The 21,533-nt window shown below is 38.4% G+C and overlaps 1 protein-coding gene across 13 annotated transcripts in view; it reads right to left on the bottom strand.

Annotated features, from left to right (window-relative positions):
* The window catches only part of fry (microtubule binding protein furry), a 478,406-nt gene that overhangs the window by 37,558 nt on the left and 419,315 nt on the right, over window positions 1-21,533 (bottom strand). For 6 of the 13 annotated variants that reach the window (XM_076184431.1, XM_076184430.1, XM_076184427.1 and 3 more), the window contains 19 exons: window positions 21,065-21,214; window positions 20,540-20,897; window positions 19,886-19,985; window positions 19,042-19,152; window positions 18,468-18,631; window positions 16,180-16,406; window positions 15,730-15,807; window positions 14,842-14,993; window positions 14,163-14,297; window positions 13,786-13,926; window positions 11,957-12,079; window positions 11,256-11,423; window positions 8,757-8,897; window positions 8,234-8,387; window positions 5,014-5,165; window positions 4,618-4,746; window positions 2,528-2,602; window positions 2,064-2,087; window positions 207-227 (listed from right to left, as the gene is read on the bottom strand). In XM_076184431.1, coding sequence (XP_076040546.1) covers window positions 207-227; window positions 2,064-2,087; window positions 2,528-2,602; window positions 4,618-4,746; window positions 5,014-5,165; window positions 8,234-8,387; window positions 8,757-8,897; window positions 11,256-11,423; window positions 11,957-12,079; window positions 13,786-13,926; window positions 14,163-14,297; window positions 14,842-14,993; window positions 15,730-15,807; window positions 16,180-16,406; window positions 18,468-18,631; window positions 19,042-19,152; window positions 19,886-19,985; window positions 20,540-20,897; window positions 21,065-21,214 — 2,603 coding nt within the window. The remainder of the gene's footprint in view (window positions 1-206; window positions 228-2,063; window positions 2,088-2,527; window positions 2,603-4,617; window positions 4,747-5,013; window positions 5,166-8,233; window positions 8,388-8,756; window positions 8,898-11,255; window positions 11,424-11,956; window positions 12,080-13,785; window positions 13,927-14,162; window positions 14,298-14,841; window positions 14,994-15,729; window positions 15,808-16,179; window positions 16,407-18,467; window positions 18,632-19,041; window positions 19,153-19,885; window positions 19,986-20,539; window positions 20,898-21,064; window positions 21,215-21,533) is intronic. The other 7 variants (XM_076184436.1, XM_076184433.1, XM_076184435.1 and 4 more) reach the window with 5 other exon arrangements.

Consider the following 21,533-nt stretch of genomic DNA (forward strand, 5'->3'; position numbering starts at 1 on the left):
GGGTTATATTCCCTCTCTACATTTCAATATTATAAGCACTATTCATAATATATTTCTTTACCATTAATAAAACCAAAGATGCTAGTAACTCTTTTCATAAAAACACTTCCTCTACCCTTTAATATTAAAATAATACGATAATACGATACTTTAAACTCACAAATGCCAATTCTGTTGATATAAATGGGTACAGCCCCAAAATTTACCTTATTCATGTTGCCCTCCTGCTAAGGGTGTCAACATCCAAGAACCAACCCACCAAGCAATGAAGGATCATGGAACAGAGAAAACAGATATTATCCATGAAAGCCCAATTTTCACAAATGTGAGGTAACTGATTATTACCCATGTGAGGTAATTGAATACTACCTGTGTTACATTTACATTTTCTACAACCTAATCATTTATGTGATTAGTTAACAAGATTATTATTGGTTTCGCTTATTTTTTCCCTTGAAGATTTTCCTGAGATGATTAGTAAGGTGCTGATTAGTGTAAGTTTCATGGGATTTTTTTTTTTTTTTTCAAACACCAATTTTTAATGGTTAGTTATGAAATGGGGTAATTAGAATATCCACAAAATAATTATCACAACAATAATACCCTTTCAAAGCTAAATTCATCCAACTTGTGAGAAACAGAGCTTAATTTAAGCCAACATGACCCAATTCATCATTTAATCCCCCATCAGACAACCCAGACAACCTAGCACTTAAAACCCATACTTAATGTTTACGTCACATGATGTGCTTCCAACATTTAAGTAGTTGTTGACTGCTTATTCCACTGAACATAACAAACAACAAAGCAGTAACAAAACTGATTACTTTTCTCACACCAGCGACAATGCAAAAGGAAAAAAATGTAATGCCTTCAGTAAATTAGCAAATTGTAAAATAATCAAGAGACAATGCTGGTTTTCATAATGGAAATGTGAGCCTAACCTTCTTCTCTGCAGCTCACTGGGATGAACTAATTAAGATTATAACAGCTTTTCCAAAGAAAGGTCATGCAGTTAGTTACCAAGGGCATGCTATTGCTCATCCCCTATGGATTAACATTCACATTGGTTATCTACATATAAATCTTTTTTTTTAATGTTAGAAGGCTTTCATGAAACATTTCAGCCATTCAGAAAAGAAACATAACAGCTAAGCTATATACATTATGAGAACCCTCCATATCTACAATTTATGATAAATAGATCAGCGTATGTACAAGAGGCTTACAACAGCGATAAGTACAACTACTGTAGATGTTTACAGTACGCTTTGCTTCACCAGTATGTAGTGAACTGTAGGTATCATGGAAACAAGGTAATGCAGTCTTTTTTGGCTCAACTGTTACCAATGAAGACTCATGCTTTAAGGTTACATGATGAGTGGATGTATAGATGGTGGTGGAGGGTAGGAGGAGGAGGGGGTACGAGGGAAGTTGGGTATGTCATGGGTTACAATCACATACATGCAGGGGTTGTGGGATAGGGGTCAGACACTATAACTGAACAAGACTATACAGATGATAAATATAAATGTACAATTCAAATAAATAAAAACAAATGAAGAAATAATGGGGTACTAGATGGCCAATAATTTTCTTTATTTACTATATGAATGTAAATAATAGAGGGTGGGTACATGATGTCAACATGAGGGAACACTGAGTAGCTTCATATTTGAAAAACTCTACTGTATGTGGCATCTCTTGACATTAAACAATTGTTTGAAGAGGTCCATATAGGAAAACAAAAATCTTGATATTACCATGCCTTATCATATGTTTTTTTTTATGTATCTTAGAAAAATTACAGGACAAAAATGATGAAATTTGGAATACTGTCTATTATACAAATTTAGATTTTTTTCATTATGGAAAAGAAAATATGTGTTTTATATATATTCAATGTCTTAAAAATGTATGTAATTTGGTAGTTTTATTTTGTAAGCAAAATATAAAAACTTCAAAATGTTTATGTAAAACCAATAACCAGTGCCGAGATATGAGTAGAGTTGCAAAACACATGGCATGACACTCAAAGACGCAAGAGTTGCCGTCCAACTTACTAAATGGCTGGGCTCATGTTTTCCCTATAAAGAGTTGGGAGTTTTGTCATTCAAAAATTTTTTGTGTTGAGGCAACTTGGTTATTCACAATCAATATTCTAAACATCAATTACATTTTATAAAGTCTTAAATCTGCTTTTTTACTGGATTTAAGATGCATATATATCATTCATATGAATTTATCAACAATATTAGTCAGGCAAATACATCTTGTAAGTACAGGACTACTTACGTTCTATAATTTATGAAAAAATAAAAATCTTAAAGGACAAATTACTAATAAAAAATCAAGAATCATATTCTTGAACTAAAAATTCAATAACTATCTTAACTGGCATTCTATCAAATAAAACTATTCCTATATAAAAATATACTAATTGAGAAATTCAAATAACTCAAGCATAAAATTTTGAACATCTGAAAGTAATCCTAATTCTGACATTTAGAAATCTATGAATACACACCGAAGGTGACTTGGGAAGACCAACACGCTGTCCGCAGGAGTTGAGCAAATTCACCAGACACTCACGAACACGAGCCTTCAGAGAGTATAAGAAAAATGATCAGGTAAAGGCATCAAGTACAATAAGATAAAATGAAGATTTGAGATTTTGTCAAATTCACCTGGGCTATGTCTGAAGAAATGTTCAATTTAGCCATGTTTCAATTAAATCATTGTGATTCCTTAAATGAAAGAATATCTTATCACCTTACTTTTACCCACATTTATATTCAACTTCCCTTTTTCACACACCTTCTCAAACTTCGTCCCTAACTTCCTTAATCCCTCCTCTGATCCTGCTACAAGTGCAGTGTCATCAGCAAACAACAGCTGCCTTATCTTCCTTTTTTTTTTTCAATTTTTTTAACCATCTCCAATCCCCGATGCATTATCCTTGCATTTACCTCTCACACCACCCCATAAATTGAATAGCCATTGTGACAAGACACATCCCTGGCAAGGTTCCACCTTTACCCCAAACCACTCGCTCTATTTCTAATTCTAACACATTTATTGAAGACAGTGAGTAACGAAGAAGACTGTAAATCTTTTCAGGGAGATCTGGACAAAGCCTGGAATTGGAGTAAAAAGAAAGAAGTGAATTTCAACATTAAGAAATGTAGTATAATGGAATTTGGAAAAAGCAAAAATAGAATATCTAGTAAATACAAAATTGGAGCTAAAGAAGTTACTAAAGTAAATTCAGAAAGAGATCTAGGAGTGGTCATTTCAAATGACATGACACCAGACAAACATGTGAACAAAATAGCTGGAGAAACCTACAACTTGATAAGATCAATGAAAGTGGCCTTTGACTACATGGACGAGGAAATGGTGAAGAAAATCCTAGTTACACTCATAAGACCAAAATTAGACTATGCAGCATCACTATGGACCCCCCCCCCCCAAAAAAAATAAAAATAAAAAAAATAAAAATCAAAGAGGGCACTAACAGTCAGCATGTTGACATACGAACAAATATTGGACAAACTAAACTTATTAACTCTGGAGCAAAGAAGAGAAAGAGGCAATTTGATATCCATATATAAAATTATGAAAGGGATGGAAATCCTTGACAGGGATGATCTATTTAAATGGGACAGAAGAAATTCAAGGAGACACAAGAAGAAATTTAAGAAGGACAGTTACAGAAGAGATCTGAAAAAGAATAGCTTTCCACATAGAGTGATAGATACATAGAATAAATTGAAAGAGAAAACAGCGAGTGCTAAAACTATACACGACTTTAAGAAAGAACTGGATGCAGAAAGATACAACTATGGGTCCCTACGAGTATAGCTCTTCTCCCACAAAATACAACTAGGTAAATACATGCTCTACTACTCTTGTAAAAACACTTGAGTGTTCTTAACAGCTTTCTTCCTATCCCATATATCTGCAATACCTCCCACAATGCCTTCCTGTCTACCCTGCCTTTTCCAAATCCATAAAGGCCCGACAAAATCCTTACCTTTTCCTAAAGCTGTCTAACATATCTATCTTACCACAAAAATCTGATCTATGCAAGCCCTACCTATCCTAAACCCACACTGTTCATCACCAATTACTCCCTTTCCTAATCATATCAATCAAAACCTTCCCATAAGCCTTCCCAACTACACTCAACAAACTGATCCCTCTGGAACTACTACACTCACACTTATCCCCTTTTCCCTTGTAAAGCGGAACTATACAGGCACTCTACCCTCTTTTAGACAAACATTAAACAACCCCATCAGCCAGTCCACCATGTCTGTACCTCCCTTTTTTTGACACTTTATATACCAAAGGCTTTTTACCCCCTTATATAGGAGATAGTAAAGTCAAAAGGCAATACTCACTCCCACCAATTCCACTCCCATCCACCCCCTTATCATAGCTCCTCATGGATTACAGGTCATCCCTGTATCCTGGCCACTGCAGCAAGACTATACACGACTTTATGAAATTTCCCATTTATAATACTTTATAAAAATCTAACCTTTTTATGGAGTCAACTTTAACTGATAAATACCAGTTATTCTTTTCTCAAAAAATCTCTTTGTAACATACCTGTGACATCCATGGTCTCTTCCAGCCTGTGATGTTGTTGGTATCTGCGGCTGAGAGCGACAAACTGCGCCGTGGTGAAGCTGCATTTTCCCTTTCACCTGTGCCAAGCCCTGACTCACTCCCTCTTTCCTTTATATACATGAGAGAAAAAGGACTCCTATCAATTTGAATTCATGACATATCTTTAAACAAAGGGTTCCTCAAAAATGGTGTCTTTCATAGCCATGGCCATTGATGCATACAAAGAAACCTTTTTACATGTCTTACATATATTTCTTTTATCTCATTAACAAAAATAATCAATCAGATTTACATTAAAGAACATGTTTACAACCGAAGATACTGTAAATCAGTCTTAAAAATACAATTTCTGAAACACGAATATTCTGAACTGACCTCTTCTCTTTCTCGCAAATATTCACTTGTTGCTGAACTAACAGTAGAAGAACCCCCACTGATGTGAACTGACAACACGCCACCCTTGGTGAGGTAACGACGTCCAATAACAGGGGTCTGGTTTACGTCAAAAGTGAATTCCATTGTACGTCCTGATGAATAATGAAGCAAAAAATTTTTTATATTCACAGGATGTGAAATGAGGCATGATGTAGTTGCCATAGATTATGTCATCTTATACTGTCCAGCACATATTCAATACATACATACATAAATACATACAACTAGGTAAATACATGCATATACCAAAAGCTTTTTCCCCCTTACAAGGGAGGTAGCCAAAAAAACAAAGGAATAAAAACCACTCCCACCTATTCCATCCCCACATACTTCACTCCCATCCACCTCACCTCCTCCCTCCCTCTTATCTTGGCTCCTCCTGGATGATGGGTCATCCCTGCATCTTGCTCAATACAGAACAACTCCACAAAATCTTATTACTCAGTGACCTTTGGGGTGAGCTAACATGGTTGGCTTCCTTGAGGCTACGTCTAAGATGAAATGCTTTTAAGGAGTATGGTGGTGTTACGAAGATAGAGTGAGAAATATGGAGGTAAGGCAGACAAGATGGGTACAAAGAGGTGGCGGATAGGATTGATCCGAGTGTCAAGATGGTTTGGGTATATGCAAAGAATGAGTGAGGAAAGATATAAATAGTGTGGAGAGCACAAGTGGATGCAATGAACTTGTGAGATGGATGGGTGGGATAAAGGGGACACAGGATGCAAAGATGAGTGAGTGAAAAAGTTAAGAGTGAATGGAAAGTGGTCGTTAAGGGACTGTGGGAAGTGCTTATAGGTGAGCGTGTCATAAAAGTTGTTCAATTTCTTTGGTGAACTTATGTATACTTACTCTATCGGAAAGAGTATTATTGCATACTAAATTGTTTTAGTAACATGTATATATTACGTGTAGTTAATTTTTTCTTTTTCTTTTTTTATGATAGTATCTGTAATCATTGAAGTATCCATACGCATAGGTAATCAGCCTACTATGTAGGAAATGAAAGATTAGAGTCTTGGGAACAACTTCATTGAGTTAGATTTTTTCCTACTCTCTTTTGTTTTTTTTTTATGATTTTTTTTATTTGAATAGTAGAAACTTCAGTGAAAATCTGCTATGATAAATTAAACAAAAAAATTAAGTTACAGTTTCCTTTTTTTTTTCCTAATCAAATTAAAGAATTACTCTTTCTCTTTACAAATTCTAAAGAATGAATGAAATCGGACAAAAAGAAACAGAGATATGGCTATTTAAATATAAAAAACATAAACTTTTCAGGAGAGGCATTTAAAGTTTAAAGGAGCACACCGGCATTTAAAATCCTCCGGCCGCGTACTCACTCGTGACATTGTCTATTTTTTTACGTTTCTGTTTAAAACTTTAAACAAAACTGAACTGGCTATCGAAAATTTGACTTTATTTCAATATACAGAATGTTTTTTCATGCAATGGGGTTGCCAGATGTCGCCAATAATTTATCTATTTCATTTTATAGATAAGAACAGAAACAGAATTGAGCTGTAATATTTGGTCAAAGTGTTACAGCCATCATAGAGAATCTTTTGAATACCTGTTGGTAGAAAAAAAGATAATACGATCGCATGCATGACTGGTAGGCTAACAGATACGCGACAGGGCGACATCCTTTCTCCTTTAGCTTTGAAGAGATACTGAGATCCTTGTGGTGATTGACGATTAGTGTTGGGCAAGTTGCCAGATATCTCCATATATATTAATTATTGTAAACAAAACAGAACTGGGTATCAAAATTTTGACTTTATTTCAATATACAGAATGTTTTTTCATGCATGGGGTTGCCAGAGGTTGCCAAAAATTTATCTATTTTATTTTATATATTAGAAAAGAAACGGAATTGAGCTGTAATATTTGGCCAAAGTGTTACCACCATCATAGAGAATCTTTTTAAATGTTTACCTAAAATTCGTTAATATTCCAGAATTTTTCGTGTTTTCGCGCCCTACAGTCCCTTAAATCTCCTCCACGGTTTTCTCAAGGGGATAAGGTAGGGTGTGGTGAGGTGGGGGGTTCACTATATATTGAATCAGTGGGGGTAAGCCAGCTCTGATTAGTGGACTCTGCCATATAAACATAGTAGTTGAGGGTAAACCATCTTTAACTGTCCGGTATTTCTGTGGAGGTGCTGTGTCTTGCTGTATTGCTTCTAACCCAAGCAATGAGTGGGGATAGGTACGACTCTTCACCCACAAGGAACTAAGAGAGAAGGGGCCACAAATGGGTGTGGAGTGAGTGATAGGTGGGTGAATGGCTTTACTCAGGGATGTCCCTTTTGTACCACAAGTGCTCGTTGGTGTCTACTACAATAAAGTAGTAGCTTCTGTCTGTCTGTCTGTTTGTTCATGAACTCCTAGGGTTTTGGAGATAGACCCCCATAACCATATATATCCTGATACTCACTCCAGGTACTTGGATAACTATATTTCATTTCTCAAAAAATATTATTTTGGTTAGGGTTAAGGGTTAAAGGGATATGGTGTAGTAACACACCACTACTGTAGTGTCCCCTTAACACAATTGGCATTTTGTGACAAAAATGACTATGATTAAACAAACCATTGTATGTGTTCATAAATATTATTTATATTTGTGAAATTAATGTTGCCACAAACTATGATAGCCTTTGTAAGGAGAAAGAATATAAATGCAAAATGATTGTATAATTTTACCAAATGTTTAAATATTGGTTATTTTTATTTTTATTTTTTGTGGGCGGTAAAATACTCAAGTTCAAAGATAATGAAAGGCTGGTTCAATTCTCCTCTTATGGCTGAATATATTTTATTTTCAAAGAGCATCACCCCCCTCAAATTTATCTTTTTTTTTTCTTACTTTCTTAACATTTATTTGTGTTACCTTTTCCAGTTAGTTATATTGATACATGTAACTTTTCTCCACAAATTCTATCAAAATTAAAATGATCATCATTTGCCTGCAGCAACGGGCGGGTAATTTGGCTGGTGTGTATATATACATACATATATATATATATAACACCAGTAATTTGCAGATATTGTCAGTCCTCATTTCGCAAACTATGAAAGGTCCACTGTATCAAAACAAATGGTTATCTAATGGAAGACACCAAGGATGTAGGAAAACAATCAGTGCAGATACTCACCTGGAAGTTCTTTCTTAAAATGTCCTTCAATATCAGTAAACATATGGTGCTGGTCCCAATAGGATGTGTGGGATGAGGCTGGGGGAACAACTAAGGAGGAGGAACGTGTCACAGCCATTTTGAGAATCCTTAAAGACTCCTTCCAGTGTGAACCCTGAACACATACAAAACAATGAATTGATCATCAAAACATACAAAACATACATGCTTTTGCATAAAACATTTCCTGTGATCCAAAAACTATATACATACCAAAAGCCTTTCTTATAAGGAAGGTTTGGCAGTCAAAGCACACACCTAAACCCAACATCCATTCAAAACTAACTTGTCATCTCTTCTATCTAAACACTTCATGGATAATGGGTTATCCCTGTCCCCCACCACATTGCTCATGCCAAAGACATAGGCAGTGGAAAAATGAACTGAAGGTGTAGTTCCAAGTATTGGTTTGCAACACTGACTTGTAAAAAATTTCATAATTTCAAACTTAATGATAAGAAACTAACAGTGCACAATCACTTACCTCAACATACTTCGCAATAACCCGAAGGAGATCTCCATTTACAAGCTGTGCGGCTGCTGTATTGGTATCGATATAGAGAAGCATGCAGTGCAGTATGTTGAGTATAGGGTTCTGCACATATGCTGGACCTTTCTCAAGAACCTGTCATCATGGGGAATAAGAATATAAATATCATAATCATGTTACTATTAATTATTTTACATGCCAGAAATTAAGAGAGATACTGTGATGTATGAAAGGGAGTAAGTGGGGGATGGAGGGGGTGAGGGAGTACGTGTAAAAAATAATTTGATGCAGCCCTAAGGGATTTCTGCTCATCTTCTCTTTTTCTGCATAAGGGGGTGGAGGGGGGGTTGCTGATTAAATGAAGTGGCCTTGCTGTGGATGTGCTGTGTCTTGCAACACTGCTTTTGACCCAGGGCAGTGGGTGAGATGCAGGGATGACCCGTCATCCAGAAGGGGCCAAGATAAGAGGGAGGGGGGGGGGTGAATGGGAGTGGAGTATGTGGGGATTGTAGGGGTGGGAATGGATTTTATGCCTTTGTTTTTTTTGCAACCTCTCTTGTATGGGGAAAAAAGACTTTGGTATATATATGTATGCATGTAGAAATTAGAGGAACCAAGTCAGCAGATTGCAGTTGTAGATGGAGGAGGAACGGAGCAGTGACAAGATGTCTTTTTTTTTTATGTATGTGTGAAAATGCTCTAACTGGGGTACTGGCTGCATGTTATTGTGAGGTTAAAATCTGCTCAGTAGCACACATCTGATACTTTAGGGTCTATACAAAGCATCCCTATAGACCAGAGCCACACATAATTTTGTCTGTGATAGAGGAAATCTCTATTCATAGAGAAAAGATGATACTTTATTATACTGCGACTGTTACTCCAGTATGTTGTACCCCACTCTTAATACTGTCCTATGCCAGTTCTCTGAATATACATTTCCTTTTTTGCCAAACCCTGTGGTAGGGAAGAAAGAATATTGCCACTGAGTGTTCCCATTAGAGTCATAAAAGGCAACAAAAATGGGATGAGGAGAGGACTAAGCATCCTACTTTCTGTAGCCCCAAAGGGGACATTCCTGAAAAAAAAAGAGCAAAGGTATAAGAGAATCTGGGAGTTTTCCAACCAAAATCCTAAGATTTGGGTCTTTTAATGTGCTTGGATGTGGTACAGATGAAAGTAAAAGGGAAGAGATAGGTAGTATGTTTGTGAGAAGAAAGATGGATGTGTTGGGTCTTAGTGAAACCAAGTTGAAAGGGAGGGGCGAGTTTGAGTTTGGAAGTGTAGTTGGGAGGGTGTCAGGAGTGAAGAGAGGATGAGGGAGAGAAGGAGTGGCTATATTAGTGAGTGAAGAGATAGGTAAGTATATGGTGGACTGGAAGGAGGTTTCACCAAGGTTAATGTGGTTGAAGGTGAAACTGGGAAAGGAGATGTGGGTCTTTGTAAGTGCATATGGGCCTGGTAGTGAGAAGAGTGTAGAGGAAAGGGAGGCTTTTTGGATAGATTTAAATGAGTGCATAGAGGGTTTAGGGAGAAATGTCAATGTAGTGGTATTGGGAGATCTCAATGCTAGGGTAGATGAACCAATAGATTGAGTGGTTGGGAAGTCTGGGGTGCCAGTTTTCCTTGCAGTACCTTATATATTATTTTATGATCCATTGTTGGTCCCAATAAAAACATAACATTGCAAAATATCTACAGATTCTTATAATGTCTCAATAAAATTTTCATACCTCTCGATCACCAGCCCACTCTTTCATATAAACATCTTAATAATCATTGATTTGATTTCCTCTGAATGGAATCCCACAAACTCACAGTAGTTGGCAATGGTTCTTGGGCCATCCCACCATCCTCTCCCGAAGAAACTATAGACTGTTTTAGTGTAGGACTGTTTCTATGTAGTAGGAGGGGAGCAATTGCTAGCTATCAGCTCTCCATGTGCGAAAATGTGTAAAAAATATGGCTTAAGTTTATAGAGAGAGGTCTTGGGCCCAGTCTGGAAACTGAATTCAGCCTTCCAGGGCTGCAGCTCCTTATGAGGGTATGGAGGTTGATGGTGTGGTATGTGGTATAGTGCTTTGACCTAGGATACTAGCATAGAGCAGGGTACCATAGTGTTGTGGTGTGCCCTGACCTACAGTCATGCTTCCTGTACAAGGACTCCCTTGTTATGACTGACAAGGCCCCTTTTCATACATGTACAAGGTGAGGCAATGTCTCTTCGCCCTGTGTAGCGAAGGACACTGCCCCCACTTCAGTCGATACCCATCTGTCTTACCATGAGCATCTAGCGCTCCCATGTATGCATAACCCATTGATTAATAAATGTGTGAATCATCCAACCTGTGAACATTGCTTGCAAACAGATGAGTTTTGAAAATGAGCAGCTTTACTGATCATATTGGTGGAATACCACACACAACATTGGTCCTATAGGAATGTTAAGCCCTAAAATCACAAAGAAAACAATCAAGTGAAAGGTAGACTCACCTCAACCAGAAAAGCCATAAGGTTGAGGGAAAGGTGAGCATATGTGTCGTGCAAGTACTTGACCACACATTTGGTCCACTGGAAGCTCTCCTTACTGAAGTTGCGGCGACTGTACAATGTCATCACTGTTGCAAGATTTTCTAGCTGCTTACCCTTCTCATTGCACACCTGAACAAAATGGTAAAACAAAAGGTTTAGTGGTTCCTCTTTTATCTATATATATAAACACACACATACACACAGTTTCCTGCATAAGGTGATCAATATCTGGAATGGGCTGAACAGTGAAACAGTAAATGCCAGAACTATACACGAGTTCAAAACTAAACTGGATGTAGAGAGATACGAAAACGGGTCACGACGAGCATAGCTCCCATCCCGTAAAATACAACTAGGTAAATACACATACATATATACATATATATATATATATATATATATATAGAGAGAGAGAGAGAGAGATTCCATTATAGAAATAGATGCAAATGACTGATCCAGCCTAATTTTTTTTTCCAAATACAAGGTTGATATTTCAGGGCACTATGAGCAGTTTAAGATAAACAATTCAGAGTATTATATCTTTCACTTTACAAGACAAATTTCATTAGCTTAAATCACAAGATACCAGTACAAATGTTAATTTACAACAACAACCTAGTAATCATCCTCAAATCGACAAACAAAGCAAGCAGAGTAAATACCTGAGCAATGTTTTCTGCAGCTTGAATACAAAGAGCATTGGCATCCTCATAGTGTAACAACATATAAGGCAACAATGCAATCACATTGATGGGGAAGGCGCGACTCTGGCTTGGGTCTACAACCTGAAAATGAATGTCCAAAATTGTAGGCATTAAAGCTTTATGAGAAGACCATGGAATTACAATAAAAAGATTTCAACCTTATATAAAATGATACAATGTATAATTGTAAAGAAGGAAGTAGAAAAAAAAAAAAAATAATAAATAAATAAATAAATAAAATATAATAATATATACATACAGGTACCAAGGGCTTCTTCACCCTAACCAGGGAGGTAGTCAAAGTCAAACAGCATAATTCAATTCCCACCCATTTCATCCCCATTCCACTCCCATCCACCACCCCTCTCATCTTGGCTCCTCCTGGATGACGGGTCATCCCTGCATCTCGCCCACTGCCCTGGGTCAGAAGCAGTGTCGCAAGACACAGCACATCCACAGCAAGGCTGCTTCATTAAATCAGCAACCCCCCTCTCTGTCTCCTCATGTAGAAATGGAGAAATATGAACCACTTTACTCCGGGCCAAAATCTCGCGGGCAGCATTAGCTGCCAGACGTACGATGTTGCGTCATAATACTCGCATCATAAAAAATAGTCACCGCTTATATCGATCGTTCTCTCTTTCACCCGTGAATTTTGATAACCATAGAAAATGTGATGAAGCCAGTTTAGAGAGTATGTCAGTTACGCAGGGACAACTACAATAAATATAATCAAGACGCCGATATGGCAGCCTCGCGTATCCACTTGCTCCTCATGCCGCCTACGTAGGCGGCACCGTATGGAAGAGGTTAATAACCACAGAAAATATGATCAAGCCAGTTCACATAATATGGGGGTCACTCAGATACAACTGATGATGATGATGATTTGGTTTAATGTCACAAACTCCTACTATTGGGAGGCTAGGTCGGTGCCCCTTCCAGTGGACTTTGTAGCGTGGAATTTAATGAACCATGCCCTTGGTTCAACTCGCCCCAAGCAGGGTTCGAATTGTCATCATCTCGGCCTCCACCGCAAGTAATGACACCCAAACCCGCTAAGCCAGCAGCTACAACTACAAAATAAATATAATCAAGACACCAAGACCAGCATCCTCATATACCCATTCATGCTTCATGATGCCTATGTAGGAGTCATCGTATGGAAGGGGTTAATCCCTCCTCTGATCCTGCCACAAGTGCAGTGTCATCAGCAAACAACAACTGGCTTATCTACCATTTTTCTCCATCTTCTTTAACCATCTCCAATCCCCAAAACATTACTCTTGCATTTACCTCTTGCTCCACCCCATCCATGTATAAATTGAACAGCCATGACAACAAAACACATCCCTGGCAAAGCCCCACCTTTACCTCAAACTGATCATTCTCTCCATTTCTAACACAGGCTCTACTACTCTTGTAAAAACTCTTGACAACTCTTAACATCTTTCCTTCTATCCAATATATCTACAGTACCTCCCACAGTATATAACATATACATACATACATATACCAAAGGCTTTTTCCCCTTTATAAGGGAGGTAGCCAAAAAACAAAGGCATAAAAAACACTCTCACCCATTCCATCCCTTACATACTCCACTCCCCTCCACCCTTTTCCCTCCCTCTTATCTTGGCACCTCCTGGAAAAAAAAAAAAAAAAAAAAAAAAATAATAAAAAAAAAAAAAATAATAATAAATAAATAAATAATAATAAAAATAATAAAAATAATAATAATAATAATAATAACAATAATAATAATAATGGTATAAGACTTAACAAACCTGAAGGTCAGTGAGGAGAGTAAAGCGAGACAGAAGCGTGATGGTTGCCTCGTAGGTTGTGGCAGAAGTGCATCCCTTCAGAAGCAATGCATGGACACCTGGAAATTCTTTCCACTTGAGCTGCTGCTGGAGCTTCTCTACCTGGTTTCACAAAAGTCATAAAAGTTTATTAATATTATGAAGGGGAAAACAAAAAACAAGAAAACAAATAAAGAAAGAACATACATACATATACCAAAGGGTTTTTCCCCCTTACAAGGGAGGTAGCCAAAAAACAAAGGCATAGAAACCACTCTGAATAATTAATCATCTTTACTGATATATGAATCAAATACTCGTATGATAGCAATCTAGTCATGGATAATTTGAATACTCACTTTATCACGGCAATCAGGGCGTTCCAAAGGAAGTCTGGAGAGAACTTTGTCCAGAAGACGCATGGCCAAGATGAATTCATACTCATAGTCTGATTCCAATACAGAAGCTCCTATCCAAAACAACTGAGCCAAAACCTGAAGGGGAAGATTTTTTCTATCATCATATTTCACCTACAAACAGTGTGGATCCCCAACCCACATATCAATTGGATGGTAAGTTAATTTATGAACCCCCCCCGCCCCCTAAAGATAAAAAAAAAAAAAGTGGGCGGTATTAGTTTCTTTGCCCTACGGAAGTTTGATATTCAAACAAAATATGAAAAAAACTGGCATTTTGCAATCAATCTGAAGAAATGAAAATACTACTTATACACATTTTCCCCCTTATAAGGGAGGATGCCAATTGAAAGGCATGTCTCTACTCTCCTCACCCATTCCACTCCCCACCACCACCCCTTCCTCCCCCTTATCTTAGCTCCTCATGGATGACGGGTCATCCCTGTATCCCGCCCACTGCCCTGGGTCAGACGCAATGTAGCAAAACACAGTACATTCACAGAAAGGCCGCTTCACTTAATCGGCAACCCCACCTCTTTGTCCCCTCATTTCAATTTTCAATGTGAAATAAAAATACACAACTTTAATATTCACTGGTTAGCTACAACAACAAAACACTTACTGTCATTTTGTCATCAGCTGAACTCTGATCCGCAAGTTGTTTCAGTGATTGAGCTGATCTAGAGCGGGATAGATTGGACGTCTGAGACTGTTGTTGCTGTTTCATTCGACTGTCTACGTCAGTTCCACTGCGGCCACGCATCTCTGGCTGAACTGCAAGATCGCAAGACAAAGGGATTTAATCAAAGAGGTGCCATATAGTAATACTGAAATGAAAACTGAAAGCCAGTGACAAACACATCAATTCCTTCAATGTTATAGTTTTTACAGACCTGGGGCATACTCCACTGCTGAATAAAATCATCTGGTATTGTCACAAAAGAGCATTAAAGTGTATCAGCTTAAGTAGTAGGTTTTAATCATAACACTTCAGAACACCTGACTTCCAGTGAATAATGCAAATGTCAGGAAATGCTCATATAATGAAAATAATCTTTGGGATAAACAGCTGGTGTGTACATAGAAGCAATATTGATGATGATGATTGATTCAGTTTAACCCCTTCCATACGGTGCCGCACACGTAGGCGTCATGGGGAGCGAGTGTATTCGCGAGGCTGCCATATCGGCGTCTTGATTATATTTATTGTAGTCGCCCCTCCATAATGACATTCTTTCTAATTCTTTTGTAATCGCATTTTCTATGGTTATCAAAATTCACGGGTGAAGAGAGAACGATCGATATAAGCGGTGACTATATTTTATGATGCGAGTATTATTACGACACGTCGTACGGCTGGCATTGGCTGCTGCCACCGAGATCCAAGTCCATGACGCCTACGTGTGCGGCACCGTATGGAAGGGGTTAATGTTGTGAACTATCCCTATTGGGAGGCTAGGATGGTGCCTCTTATAGAGGACATCGTTGCATAGAATTTAATGAACCATGCCTTTGGTCCAACTCGCTGGCAGCAGGGTTTGAACTGTCATCACCTCAATCTCTGACTGCTTGGCCAGTGAGCATTCAACTATTGATAAAAGGAAAAGAAGCAACATTGATAAAGGTAAAAATTATGCATACTACTCTCTCAAATTTCACCTCCAATTTCACAAGAAAATTTACCATACTGGAGTAATGATTGATTGGTAATATAGGGAGTGTCTAACATATGAACAGTTATACTGGACTGGCTAGTAAGATTGTTTAATATGTGTCCTGGTGGGTTGGATGAGTATGTGTATCATTCCACTATACAATGAAGAAGGGAGCAAATATGATTGCAGTGTTTTTTGAGGGGTGAGTCTGTTAATTGTATTTCTCAAACCTTTTCACACATGAAAGGCTGGGAAACAAATTTCATTCATATCCAAATAACACGTAGGGCAAACTGGAGACGTACCTTTGATATCTGTTGGTGACGCGATGGGCTTTCCTCGCCCATAAGAAATGGAATATGAAGTTGACCTCATGTGGCACCCTTGTGGAGAGAGAGGAACTCCGGGATGTGGAGGTATATTGCCTGGGCAATGGTAGTATGTGGTATGGCCAAATCCAGCCAGTCCTTTACGTTCCTTGTTGTTCAGATTTGGTGTTGACTTGAAGAATTCCCTTACAAATTCAATGGGTCTGAAGGAAATAGATATAGTATTATAGTTCATATATGAATAATAAATTTCATTCTTTTCTATTATAAAGAATATCTTTACAGTACTCAAGAATGAGACTAAAGGATGCATAAAATGTGAGAGCTTTCTTCTTATCATAAAACTGCTGAGGATGTGCTGGGAGGATCTTAATTGAGAGGATTAGGAGAGGAACAGAGGGAGTAATTGGTGAGGAACAGTGTGGATTTAGGACGGGTAGAGGTTGCGTAGATCAGATTTTTGTGGTAAGACAGATATGTGAGAAAGCTATAGGAAAAGGTAAGGATGTATTTTGGACTTTTATGGATCTGGAAAAGGCTTATGACAGGGTAGACAGGAAGGCACTGTGGGAGGTTTTGCAGATATATGGGATAGGAGGAAAGCTTCGAGGAGCTGTCAAGAGTTTCTAAGAGAGTAGAAGACCATGTGTCAGGATTAGAAATGGAGAGAGTGAGTGGTGTTATGTCACCCTGGCTGTTCAACTTATACATGGATGGGGTGGTGCAAGAGGTAAATGCAAGGGTGGTGGGTCAGGGATTGGAGATGTTTAAAGAAAATGGAGAAAAGTGGAAAGTGAGCCAGTTGTTGTTTGAAGATGACACTGCGCTTGTAGCAGGATCAGAGGAGGGATTGAGGAAGTTGGTGACAAAGTTAGGGAGAGTGCGTGAAAGAAGAAAGTTGAAGATAAATGTGGGTAAAAGTAAGGTGATGAGATGTAGAAGGGGTGAAAGTGGCAGCAGACTGGAAGTGAGTATTAAGGGAGAGCGACTGGAGGAGGTGGATAGTTTTAGATACTTGGGTACAAATGTGGCAGGAAAAGGTGGAGTGGAGGTGGAGGTAGAGTGTAGATTGAGAGAAGCAAGTAAATGCCTTGGTGGATTAAAAAGTGTAATGAGGAATAGACATTTGGGAATGGATGCTAAGAGGAAATTGTATGAAAGAGGGATTGTGCCAACAGCACTGTATGGGGCAGAAACATGTAACATAAGAGAGGAGGAGAGAAGGAGTTTGAATGTGTTTGAGATGAGGTGTCTGAGAAGTATGATGGTGGTTACTAGGCTGGATAGAGTGAGAAATGAGGAGGTGAGGAGGAGAACAGGGGTGGTAAGGGAGTTGGGAGATAGGGTGGATGAAAGAGCATTGTGATGGTTTGGACACATGGAAAGAATGAGTGAAGAAAGACTAGTAAAAGAGGTATGGAAGGCAGATGTGGAGGGAGTGAACATGACGGGGCGACCTAGGATGAGATGGATAGATGGGGTGAAAGGGGCTTTGGGGGAAGAGGGGAATGTCTGTTGAGGAAGGAAGGGAGAGGACAGAAGACAGGGGTGAATGGAGAATGGTTGTGTATGGATGATGTTGTGATGCATGAGGTGGAATGGGTGGGGGGATGGGGGGTGAGGTAGTAATGTGTGAGAAAAATTTGATGCAGCCCAAAGGGATTTCTCCCCATCTTCTCCTTATCTGCATGAGGGGACAGAGAGGGGTAGGGTGTGTGTGTGTGTGTGGGGGGGGGGTGACACAGATTTAATGAAGCGGCCTTCCTGTGGATGTGCTGTGTCTTGCGACACTGCCTCTGACCCAGGGCAGTGGACAAGATAAAGGTATGACCTGTCATCCAGGAGGTGCCACGATAAGAGGGAAGATAGAGGGTGGCAGGGAGTGGAGTGTGTTGGGGATGGTATGGGTGGGAATGGTTTTTGTGCCTTTTCTTTTTGGCTACCACCCTTGTAAGGGGGAAAAAGCCTTTGGTATATTTATGTATGTATGTATATGTAAGTCAACAGGGGAAAACAAATGAGTATTGGATGAGTGTGGGATGGGTGATAGTGTGTGCATATCTTGGCTCGCCACTTCCTTTATAAGGGAGCAATCTAACCTCCGACAAATTGTAGATCCAAATCACTCAAATTGGTATACAATATTGGTGCCAAAATAATAATAATAATAATAATAGTAGAATAAATAAACAAGTATATAAAAAAAAAAAATAAATAAATAAATAAATAAATAAAACTGCTCAAAATTGTAATATGAAGCACACCTGAAATCAGAATCCAGAGCATCGACAGCAGCTTCCAAAGTAAGCATGAGCTCAGTAACATAGCCCTGCATATCCTCTCCTTGTTCTGCTACGGTCTCCACCAGACGCCCCAGCATGTCGCTCAGCATACGAGATGAGATAGACACCCGAAGAGATCGGAATATCTGCGTGTGGGAATACAGCGTAATATGATGAATTTCACACACATTAAAAAAATCATGTAATAATAATACCTATTGGCTTATGTTTCATTTATGGAAAACTTTCTGCTCTAATTTCCATTCATGGCTCCAGACATTACATTCTATATCACCAATATATATATTCCTTACAAACTCTAAAAAAGTTAGATCTGTGATGTGATGATGGTGCTACATTGGGAGGGACGATGAAGGGATATTTGGATAGGTGTGGAATGGGTGTTGGGTTTGTATACTCTGTGCTTTGGCATGGTGATCCATCTTACAAGGGAGAAAATGTCTTTTGGGGGATATGTATGTATCTAAACCTAACCTAATGGTGACGATGATGAGATAAAGGAAATTATTATTCAAAACAGGAGGCCAAGACAGACCTGTAGTGACCGTCCAGCATAGTGGCGGGATGAACAGGACAGTGCAAGATGCAGAGCAATCTGTGCCCACCGCTCTTCAACATGTCCATGTGGAAGGGACTCCGAGAACACCTATTAGAAACAAAAGCCAGATAAAAAAAAAAAACATGCCACCAACAACATAAAAATTATATATGAACATAAATGACTTTGGAGTATATATGGAATCCATGCTTACTCTGGAAGCATGATTGAGTTCAACGCCAATAAACTTTTCCATGACCAAGTTATATTCTATATTTTTCTTTGTGCACTCTAGGAAATATCATCACCCAAAATATCACCTCACTTAAACTCCTTCCATGCAAAGATACACTTTTCTGATTTTGTTCTGGCAAGCATTACTCAACTCAAAGGATTATAAAGGAAGAGCATGCCAACAGGAGACCTTTTGGTCCATAACTAGGTTGGAAGAAGATACGAAAATATATATATATATATAATAATGATAAATAAGAGAATAAATAAAAAATTATAATGATATAAATAACAATAAATAAAATAAATACATATGTATAGTTGAATAATAAACATACAGGTAAATAGTAAATAATAATAAATGAAATTCAAGTAAACAATAATAAACAGACAAATAATAACAAACAAATAAACAAATGATATAAAACAAATGACAGGCATTACAGTTGAAGGGCAAACTGATCAATATAAGGTTTCAACTCACAGAATAAAAAAAAAAAAATATCTTGATCTAACCAGAACAAGTTCTGAATGAAAGGGGCTGGTCAATAACCCTATGAATAACCAATCACATATTACAGAAGAAAATGGTATCTATGAAACTTACATTTACAACATGCCTTACAAAGTTGCCGAGTTGTTCTGCACTTTTGATACTATGCTGCTTTGATGTTATGTCCTCATAGTTCCAGAGAGGTTGGTTCTTGCTGAAAAAAAAAAAAAAGAAAAAAAAAAAAAAAAAAGTGTGTGTGAATATATATTATATATATATATACATACATACATGCTTTACAATAGTAAACATTGTATACAACAAGAAAAGATAGTAATTTAATGTAGCATGCTCTTGCTATTAATTTCCCTGTTGATATGTAGCTTTAGACCAACTCCTGACCTCTCATCCAAACAGTGATGTTCAAGGTTGTCTTTTCCTCTTCAAAAGGGTGGGGATAGGTGGGCTTAATCAAAGCATACACCCACTCTACACCCATCTAACATACATTCATACATATACCAAGGGCCTTTTCCCTCTTACTAGGGAGGTAGCCAAAGTCAAAGGCATAAATCCACTCTCACCCATTTCATCCCCACATACTCCACTCCCATCCTTCCCTCCCTCTTTTCTTGGCTTCTCTCGGATGACGGGTCATCCCTGCGTCTCACCCACTGCCCTGGGTCAGAAGTTCATCTCACACTCACCCAAAACCCATTGGTTGTCCCTCCCACTGGTATATGATTGTATGTATATACATATACTAACCTTGAAGCAATAAAATCAATAAGAGCCTTGATATTGTACTGTAAATCATCCATAGGTGCCACTCCTGCCACTGAAGACGTTGAGGTTGCATCAGTTGTTGTCGTGGCTGTGTCTTCAGAGGTTACGATCACATCAGGGTGAACTCCCATACTGCCGCTGAGGGAAGAGGAGGTGATGGTGCTTGTGGCGACTGTGGACATGGTATTGTTGTTACTATGTGGTGCCACATTAAGAGCTGTGATGACTGAAGGGGTTGTCAGACTGGTGCTCCCATCCAAAAGGGTTGGTGGCTCCGAGGTGCTGTTATCAAAACCAGGAGGAGCTGCCACAATAGGTTCGGGGTCCATGGGAGGTTCCTCTGTACATACAAAAGAACCATCATAAGAAATATGAACAAGTGTTCACAATTGGTCTAAAAGACAGAATGATTTAACAAATTACCTTTCCACTACATTTGAAGACATTAATATTTCCCTACAGGGCTAAAGATTACATCAGTGTTGTGATAATGTCTGACTACTCAACCTGTGAAATTCTTGTCATGAAGGAAAGTATTGTGTGGGATGAGGCCATAGCCAAGTTGCATGGTCTTATTGTTCAGGAGCACTCGGGCAACACCCAAGTGGTCATGGTGGTCAGCCAACACTGTCAGCAGATGGATGAGCAGGATTTTACCTGTAAAGAGATAAAACTTAATGTATAGTTAATTGTTTAAGCCATGATATGGATTAAACTCTTAACATCAACTTTATCATGGGAGGAAAAACCTGCAGAAAAATAAATACATTGCTTCTTCACTGAGAAAATCTTATAATTAAACTGGTGGCTGTCCCTAGTTAGCTTAACATACATGGAATTCATCAAACTGGATCAAAAGGAAACCACTATGGTAAGGTTATCAAATATTCTACAAGTTGATGGAATGAATGGTTGTTAAAGGTCACAAGAGGTCAAGGTTAACAGAGAGGGAGTGAGGGGTACATGCAATTGGGAA

The sequence above is a fragment of the Oratosquilla oratoria genome, chromosome 4 (assembly GCF_046742065.1).
Source record: "Oratosquilla oratoria isolate Oo_2021 chromosome 4, ASM4674206v1, whole genome shotgun sequence".
NCBI lineage: Eukaryota > Metazoa > Arthropoda > Malacostraca > Stomatopoda > Squillidae > Oratosquilla > Oratosquilla oratoria.